The 9,459-nt window shown below is 30.7% G+C and overlaps 1 protein-coding gene across 1 annotated transcript; it reads left to right on the top strand.

Moving 5' to 3' along the window:
* Window positions 1–2,833: 2,833 nt before the first annotated feature.
* LOC146899560 (homeobox-leucine zipper protein ATHB-13-like) lies at window positions 2,834–5,180 on the top strand. Its single transcript, XM_085731743.1, has 3 exons — window positions 2,834–3,231; window positions 3,458–3,837; window positions 4,481–5,180. The coding sequence occupies exons 1-3, from the start codon at window positions 3,117–3,119 to the stop codon at window positions 4,832–4,834; spliced, it is 849 nt and encodes a 282-aa protein (XP_085587869.1). The 5' UTR covers window positions 2,834–3,116; the 3' UTR covers window positions 4,835–5,180.
* The last annotated feature ends 4,279 nt before the right edge of the window (window positions 5,181–9,459 follow it).

Here is a 9,459-nt window from a genome sequence, read left to right as displayed (position 1 = left end):
ATTTTATCATTTGCTTATTAACAATTCAATTTATCTCATAATAAGTTTTAATAAGTTAAGTGCTTACCCAGATACATGATTATCAAATTTGCTTATTAACAATTCAATTTATCTCATAATAAGTTTTAATAAGTTAAGTGCTTACCCAGATACATGATTATCAAATTTTAGCTTATCGTACAGTAACTTCAAATCAAGTGATTACCTCAATCATTTAATTTGACTAATTCATTTGGTTTTCATTAATTTCGTAATTTGTATTTTGTTTTAATTTTCGTTAACAGTTAACTTCTCATTTGCATATTTGAACAAGCATAATTCAAAATATCCACTTTTCCGCTGCACAAACTTTTAAAAACTCGAAATAATTTTTTTGCATCAATTCACACCCTCCCCCTAGATAGTTTTGAGTCATTTCCTAATGATCCAACATAAGGAAGATGTGTGGATTTGTGAGATCAACGACCAAGGTATTTTTACAGAGTTAATGCAATCTATGTTTATCTTTTGAAGTCAATCTCCTCCACTTCTACATTAGAACCTGGAAAACAAATTTTATTGGGAAATGCGAATGACGCGGTGACAACACTACCTCATGCGCAAGAGGTGCATGGCCTGTGCGCAGGATTCGCATGAGGCAGCCCCTGTGTGCGAATTTTTGCGTTTTCATCCCGTTTTCGATCTTTCTTCCGTCTGGAAATTACTCCTAGGAACTTGAAATGATTTTTTTTTCCTTCACTTTGTATTGTATTCAAAACCCTTCTAAGAATCATTAGTCTTCAATCTTCATATCCTTGATCCTTTGGTTTTTTTGCCAAGAATGAGAAAGCGGTGAAAGGGTGGTTGTTGATTTGACTTTGGGGAATATGGTCAATATGGACCATGAGGAATGAAGTTATCTTTTATTCTCTTTTTATTTGTTGTACAAGTTATCTTTTATTCTAAATAGTCCAAAGTGGAAGAGGTGGTGGATAGAATTAAGCAGATATCTTGGGAATGGTTTATGCGGAAAAAAAATGATATTCATGTTTATTTTATGAATGGTTTGTGAACCCTTTATAATGCATTGAGATGTAACTTTGCAAGAATTTTATTTTTGATTCTTGTTGAAGAAGCTTTATAAGTAAAATTAATATTTGAAATTTACACAAAAATATGAATTATTTATTAGATTTGTGTATGTCACAAGATGTACTCCAACTCCGGGCCAATTTGTAGGAAGTTGGCAATGACAGTACTAGCTCTAGTGGGAGGAACAGTGGAAATGTGGGATGTAAATGGACATATTATATGGTAGGGAAAAGGACAAATGAGAACAGCTCTGGTAGGGTAAGGTACGTATTAACAAAGCACAACACACAAGCTAAGTTTAACTTGAGGATTTCAATTTCATGCATATCATCAAAAAGACATGAAATAGGGGACTAAGAGGCTGAAACTGATGGAATGAGATAATGGTTTTGATGCGAAAGAGCTTCGTCCTAATGCATGATACTTGTTGGTGGGTTTGGTAACAAACCCTGGCCCTCTCCATTGGACCCATCCTCTAGATATATTCCTCTCTCTTCTTCTCTCTTCTCTTCCTTACCCCCTAACAATATAACACAATTTTTTTTTTTCATAACTAATTTGGACTGTAAATCTAGATGTAAGAGTGTTACTGAGTTGAATTCTAGATTCTTACAAAATCGATTTGTAATGTAGACAACGTTATTTTTTATAAATTTGTTGTAGGTTTTATCTTTATTCGATTTGAGATTTGAAATTTTTCCTACTACACTCTCCGTGCCTTGCACTATTGAGTGCGTTGCTTCTGATGTTATATTAGACTTTTATATTAAACTTAATTCATATTAAACTTAATTCCTCCTTACAAAATCTGCTCATAAAGTATGATGTCATTCTTTATAAACTTATTTCCGACATTATTTTTAACAAATGCAAGACATGAGTTTTTTTCAATATAAAAAGACAAGAGAATCGATGATGCGATCTCTCTTAGCATATTAACATTTGTCATTTAGAAAATGAAAAATTGGATTGTAAGTCATAGCAACCCATTTGTCTTTAGATTTAATAGATGTACTACATCACAAATCAGCCATAAGAGCACCGTAAATATTTGATTTTATTATGGAACCAGTAGCAATTCAATTTGTCACCACACCATGTAATAAGTTTCGTCTTTTCCCAGCAGTAAGAACACCTGCCCCATCTACTTCCATTTGTTTAATTATGATTTTTATGATTAAAAAATTATAAGTAACATTTTTTTATTTTTTCAATTTCAAAATGAACCCACTCTAGATTAAATAACCATGCGTTATATGAATCTGCATTTCCTAGCCTTTGATAATGGAATCAAGGACATGCAATTCTATTTCTATAATTAAAGACAACTTTATTAGTAAAGGAAACCCCCACTTCTTGTCTCCTAAGTGAGAACCTTATTTATAATTAAGAAAATAATTGCATGTAATGAGCTTACCTAAGCACTCACTCCAATGGAATATTAGACATGTTAATACAGAGAAGCTAGCATTTTTTTATTGTTTCCTATTATTTATTTTTTAATTTCATTTTCCAAATGCTAAATGCCATTTTGACATCTAATAACTAACATGTATATTCCATCTAGAAAAACTCATCTAGCTGTTTCTCCTTTTCATGTACATAGAAGATAAAACAAATTAGTTTCTTTTTTTCTTTAATTATTTTTCTCTCTCCCTCTCTCTCTCTCTCTCTTTCAATTTAACAGTTGCAACTTTACATATAATAAGGAAAAAAAAAATTAGTGATATATATTGAACTTGATGTATAGAAATATAGACTCAAACATTTCTTCTCATTTCTCTCACTCTCTTTCTCTCTCAACGTTTTCTTCCAATTTCCATTTCCTTTTGAAATATTCATATAAAATATTTCATCACAATTTTTGCTTACTCTTCAATTTAGCATAAGATGTTTTGCATTGGACTTCAAATTTTGTCATAGTTGCTTCAACAACAACAACATAGTTCTTACCTTTCCAAACTTGCACCAAGAGATCAATCTTCTCTTGTTATTCAACATGTGGATTTGAGTAAAGAACTATTGGATTTTTTGCTTGCAATGATATGGCGTTCTTTCCAGCGAATTTCATGCTACAAACTTCTCATCAAGATGAACATCATCAACCTCCACCTTCAATCAACTCAATTATAACCTCATGTGCACCTCAAGATTACCATGGTACTTTCTTTCTCTAGAACACTCACATAAATATTGTAGAAAATTGTCGTTAAATGCAGCCGATGTAGCCTCAGTTGCAGTTGCGTTGTCATTACTACAACATTAAAACCTATTATGTCATGGCCCAGATCGCGGTCGCAGACCTTTATTTAAATCTAGCAAATGTAATATCATTTTTTATGGGATGAAACTTGAAAGTAATAACATGTTTTAAATGTTGTTGCAGGAGGAGGAGTATCCTTTTTAGGAAAGAGATCTATGTCATTTTCAGGGATAGAACTTGGAGAAGAAGCTAATGTCGAGGAAGAATTATCCGATGATGGATCGCAGTTAGGGGAGAAGAAGAGAAGGCTTAACATGGAACAAGTGAAGACACTTGAGAAGAGTTTTGAGTTAGGAAACAAGCTTGAACCTGAGAGGAAAATGCAGCTAGCAAGGGCTCTTGGATTGCAACCAAGACAGATTGCTATATGGTTTCAAAACAGAAGGGCTAGGTGGAAGACAAAACAGTTGGAGAAAGACTATGATGTTCTCAAAAGACAATATGATACTATTAAGGCTGATAATGATGCACTTCAAGCTCAGAATCAAAAACTTCAGACTGAGGTTTGTATTGTAACTTTTTATTCTTACTCGTGATCCAAATTTTTTTTAACGAATCTAAGCGACAAGAGCTGAATTTCAGTGGATACTGATGATCCAATCTAATGTTGTTCTAAAAGATTTGTTTTTTGTTATGTAAAATTTTCTAAAATTTTGATGTCAAAAAAGTAGAGAGAGATAGATAGAAACATAAACAAAGTGTCACTTGAGATGTCTATATTTTGATTTTCAAATAACACAAGAGATGTTCAAGTATTTTGGGTCAACAAGAGATGTTATAAATTTGTGTTATGTGAGATGAGATTGTTTTGATCTTGTAGAAAATAAAGCTTGAGATCATGATGAGTAGTATTTTGCCTTTTGAATATAAAAAGAAATTTCATGATTTTAAGATAACCTTTATTTCCTTTCATCAATTTCACCAACTAATGATAACTTTTATAAAAAGCTGCTTTTTTCCTATCATTACACAGTTACTTTCCACTCAATGACATGTTTTCTTTTGCATGGTTTCCTCATTTTGGTAAAAAAATTAATAATTTAATTCATCATAACATGAGAACTTTATAGTCCAAGCAAAAAAAAGCTTTTTACTTATGGTATTTTGTGATTTCCAAATGTTACTAATTTTCAATGCTTGTTGCAGATATTGGCACTGAAAAATAGAGAACCAACTGAATCAATCAACCTTAATAAAGAAACAGAAGGATCAAGCAGCAACAGAAGTGAAAACAGTTCAGATATCAAGTTGGATATTTCAACAAGGACACAAGCTATTGATAGTCCTTTATCTACTCAACAGACAAGCATAAACCTATTTCCATCTTCTTCAAGACCAGCAGGAGTTCCTCATCAGCTCTTTCAAACCAATTCAAGACAAGACATTCAGTGTCAAAAAATTGATCACATGGTTAAGGAAGAGAGCTTGAGTAACATGTTTTGTGCCATGGATGATCAATCTGGACTATGGCCATGGTTGGAGCAACAGCACTTCAATTAATTGATCAAATAAAGGGAAGAAGAAATAGTTTTCAGATTGGAGTTTTCTTTTCTAGATGAAATCAAAAGTGCATGTTTGGATAAACGCGAATTTAATAGAATTACTGTGTCACAGTAATTTTTACTAAAAAAAAAAAAAAACATTTTGAAATTTCAACAAAATGACGATGTTACTGTGATTTCATCAAACTCAGCGTGATTCCGAACATTCACTGTCAAATGCTAAAGTTGAAAAACCTTGTTTTGGTAAACTTTGATGTATAGAATAGGATTTATATCAAGCATAATTTTTATGGTTGAGGTTGAAAATTTTTCTATAAAATAATAAAAGGGTTCTTTCTTTTTTTTTTTTTTTTTTCATTTGGTTGATTATAATATGACATGTTATGTTTAAGTTTCGATAGTAATAGATCATGGAGAAAATTTTCAATTAAATATTTGATAGTACTAGTTGGTGTCTGATTGCATGCAATTATTTAATGGCCCACAGAAATAAAGGAAGAGATTCTTGTTACATTTTTTTATCATTTTCTAAATCCAATAATTTTTGCTTCTTTTTGAATCAATATATATGTACTAGCTAGTGGATTTTTTTTTTGCCTGACTCTAATGAAGCTAATTAGTTAAAGAACATGTAAAGAATATTTTATGGTGATATCAACATCATAAATTTGTTCTAAGGGTGAACAAAATCCGGTGGAAATTGCCAAAAGTGTAGATAAAAAAGGGAAAAGGGAATCAAGCACACATTCCAAGAGAGAAAAAAGACAAAGAGATGAAAATGGTTGGAATGAAACAAAGAGAGTTGGAAATGGTCATATTCTCGTGAATGAGACATTGTCGATTTTCTTTGTTTCATGACAAACCAAGGAGTGGGAAGTCTTGATTCACTGTTTTCATGTGAAGTCACTTGTCAACTACTTTCAATTCATGTATTTTTAGCATCTCTCATTGTTTTCCTTTGTGTGGATAATATACAAATTGGGTCACCGGTATATTTATACATACAATTGGATCTACTTAACTGATTGATTGATCAAGGTTTTTGAGGACATCTGTTTGAAATTTTTTTTTAGGAGTTTGAGTCATAAGGGGGGCAAACATCTAACATTACATTTTCCTAACATTTTGTGTGTTTGGAATGGCTTTGCCTTTTTTAATATTGGGGCAAGAAATCATGTTACCGTAAAAGTTAGGAATCCAACCTTTTCTCTTTTCACGATTTTACGTTGGACTGACCTTCAATATCAAACGCACGAATTATCCATTAGCCGTCAGACCAAACATCGCGACCAACACATACTTGGTCGGAAAAAAAATCTTAAGATTATACGGCCAAACTCTTATTTTTGAACTTATACTTGATAAAATACTTTGTATTTTTTTTTTTGTATTAAAAATACTTTGTATTTCAAATTAAGATTTAATAAAGAAGAAAGTTGATCAATCTTATCTTAATTTGAAGTTTTTCATTTGAGGTAGAAATAACATCGTAAAAATAATGAAATCACAATAGTCACATATTAACGTTAATTTATATGTTTTTCATGAACTTGAGTAAAATAAATTTAATGAAATTTTTTTTACTGTCTTTTTATTTATAATATTTAAACACGTAACTTGAGAGAAGGAAAGAAAATTGGCATGTACACAAAAATCCATTAGTTTACATGAATTCTTATTACAACAGAACTATTCATTGACTTTTCAAATAACTTTTCAGGTCATGACAACACTATTTTAGAGTGTCAAATTGATTAGTGTACTGCATATGATTGTTACATGTTTTATGCTAATCTAGTTAGGATAAGTTATGTATATTGTGTTTGCTCAAAAAGTTATGTATATTGTGATGCATTCACACCAAGATGTGAAAGGCTTATTGACATTGACGCAGTCGAAAGCGTAGACTAGCAAATGCTTAACCTAGATTTAAAAGAAACAAGTTTGCAAGCGATAAATTTGTGAAAGTAGGGTTCCGGAATCCACCAGAAATTGAGAAAACTCTCTAAAATGTTATTGAATGAATAAAAGTTATACTCTTATGCTACAACTGTTAAGTTTAAATAGGGAAATAACAAAACCTTAATGGACCGAAAATAACAAACTGAAAACAAAACAAACAAATAATAAAATTATAATGAAATATAAAATTACTAAAGAAACCCTCCTACATCAGAGCATATGCATATCGTAAATTGAATGACAAATATTCATCTTTAACACCAACATCAACTCAACTTTTCTTTTTTGACCCAAAAAAATAAAAATAAAAATAAAAAACTCAATCTTTCTTTCAATTATATTATCTTTTTGCTCCCTTTTGCTTTTTTAATCTAATTTGGTGAGCGTTGTTGCATGGGTAGCATGGGCACCAAAACCCATATGCATATATAATCACATTAGTTATTAGTGGGTGTCACAAAAGAATCTCTAGTCTATGTGGTCCATGGTTTTGTTTCCTTTACAAGCATATCCTTTTACATAGAAGAACTCGTGGTCAAATTTGTATCCACGCACACTCATACTTCAACTAACGTGAACTTGAGCATACGAACTTTGTTTTTCAAAGTTGTAGTGAGTGGGTTTTTCAAACATTTCTTTTGCTAAGATGGAAAAAATTTGTGCTCCTCTTCTCTTCTGTGATCCTTTAGAAATGTGAGTTCGAAGTCAACTTTTTTTTTTTTTTTTTAAGATCTTCTGTAAAATAAATTTGCATCGACGAATAATTTGAATGGAATGCACAAATTAATTAATTTAGAAGGTTGGTTACCTCAACTGGTTAGACTTAAGAAATTAAAAAGTTGATAAGTTACTAATAGATGTAAAAAAATTGTATTACTTATATTTCACTTAACTTCAAAAAATTAATTCCAAGTAATTGTATCTTTCGTTACTAGTGAATTTTTTTTAGTAAAAAATACATTCATTCTAATTGGTAAATTCCAAATAACACAAATTAATCGTACCTCAAATTAAAAAGAATGATTCTGCAAACAAAATCAAATTAATAATATAAAATGACAAAATATCTAAAATTTAATAAAGTTAAATTGACCTGAATATTCATGTCTTGGTTGTCTGCCCAAGTCATTATTAGTGAAAGTTATTGGTTAATAATCCATTCCATACTATATGTAAAAGATATTTAGGTTAATGAAAGTTGATCTATCCGATTCAAATTTTGAATTAGATACATCAATTTTTATTGACTCAAATGTTTTTATAAATAAGACTACATGGAGTATGAACTATATGTAATATGAATAATTACTTCAAAATAACATAAATTGAACCTACCTAAAATTTAAAAGAAAGAATCTGCAAATAAATTCACATTAATCAAATGAATGTTATAAAACTCTAAAAAAACACCTACAAATTTAATAAAGCTAAATTCACCAGAATATTGATGCCTTGTTTGTCTCCCCTAAGTCATTATTAGTGAAAGTTATTATTGGTTAATATGTATACTACATGTAATATGAATAATTACTTATGTAAGCTAGAAATCTCACAAATATATATTTAGTTGAAAGTTTTTAAGCCACGAGTTTAACTGCCAAGAAGCTATCAACATGGAAATCCTGATGAGAACATTACATTACCCCCTAACCTTATCCACGAATTACATTGATAAACCCAAGATTAAGAATCCATTTTTGTATGAAACAACGCATGTGATAACACCTGCTTATACTTCAAACATACCCATTTATAAATTAAACTAATGTGCTGTTATGCTTATGGGATCATGTGAGAAGGGTTTAAAATATTTATTTGCAATTGGCTGAAGATTTTGGCATTTTGATGACAGATTCTCAGCAGCCAACTATGATAATTTTGAGTAAAGTTTTTGTCAGTGGGCATAATAATAAAAATGATTATCTAATGGTGGAATCAGAAATAGATCTAGTGGCCACGTGATTGGAGGTTCCTAGTTGGACATATAGGTATGAATATAGGGTTGTTAAGTTTATTCTCATAGTATAGATTAAGGAGAAACACTTGCGTGGATCAGGACCAAGAATTTTTGGTTTGGTCACACACACAAGTTTTTTCCTTCTCTCTCTTCTCTTCTCTCTTCTCCATTTTCTCTCTCTTCTTTCTTCTCTTTCTTCTCTTTTTTCTCTTTGTGTGACCAAAGACCACTTGTGTGGACCAGGACCACACAAGATTTTCTCTAGATTAAGAGCTGCAGAATAATGTCATTTCCAACATATTTGGGAATATCAGTGTCCACATAGAACATGTGACTCCTGAAATGTCAATGTGCAATGATTTATTTAAGACTTTTTTTTTTAAGTACTAGTAATTCATGTTGTATGACATTTCTTAATTTACAATGCATTGACCGTTAATTGTTTTAACATTGATTCATAAAATATATATTTATGGGGAGATCTACCAAATGCAGTAATGAAAACTCTGTTGGATATGTAAAATAAATATTTGTTGATTTTGTACCAACGAGAGTAGGTAGATCTGATGAAGTGTATAATTAAACCACTTGATAATGGAATACATAGAAAATTATAAAAGAAATTATTAAGATATATCTAAATATTAATGAGTTGGATAAAAGTATAATATATGATTAAAAGATTATATCGTCGTTTCATTCAT

Source organism: Medicago sativa, chromosome 8, assembly GCF_051527215.1.
Source record: "Medicago sativa cultivar Bolivia chromosome 8, Bolivia_mono, whole genome shotgun sequence".
Lineage (NCBI taxonomy): Eukaryota > Viridiplantae > Streptophyta > Magnoliopsida > Fabales > Fabaceae > Medicago > Medicago sativa.
Note: the sequence above shows the minus strand (reverse complement) of the source record. Positions and strands in the feature narration are given on the sequence as shown.

Excerpts from the sequence above, each read along its gene's own strand:
- LOC146899560 (XM_085731743.1), top strand. The coding sequence starts at position 3,117 with ATGGCGTTCTTTCCAGCGAATTTCATGCTACAAACTTCTCATCAAGAT. Across the intron at positions 3,232-3,457 it reads TGCACCTCAAGATTACCATG|GAGGAGGAGTATCCTTTTTA; the intron begins GTACTTTCTTTC and ends ATGTTGTTGCAG. Across the intron at positions 3,838-4,480 it reads ATCAAAAACTTCAGACTGAG|ATATTGGCACTGAAAAATAG; the intron begins GTTTGTATTGTA and ends TGCTTGTTGCAG.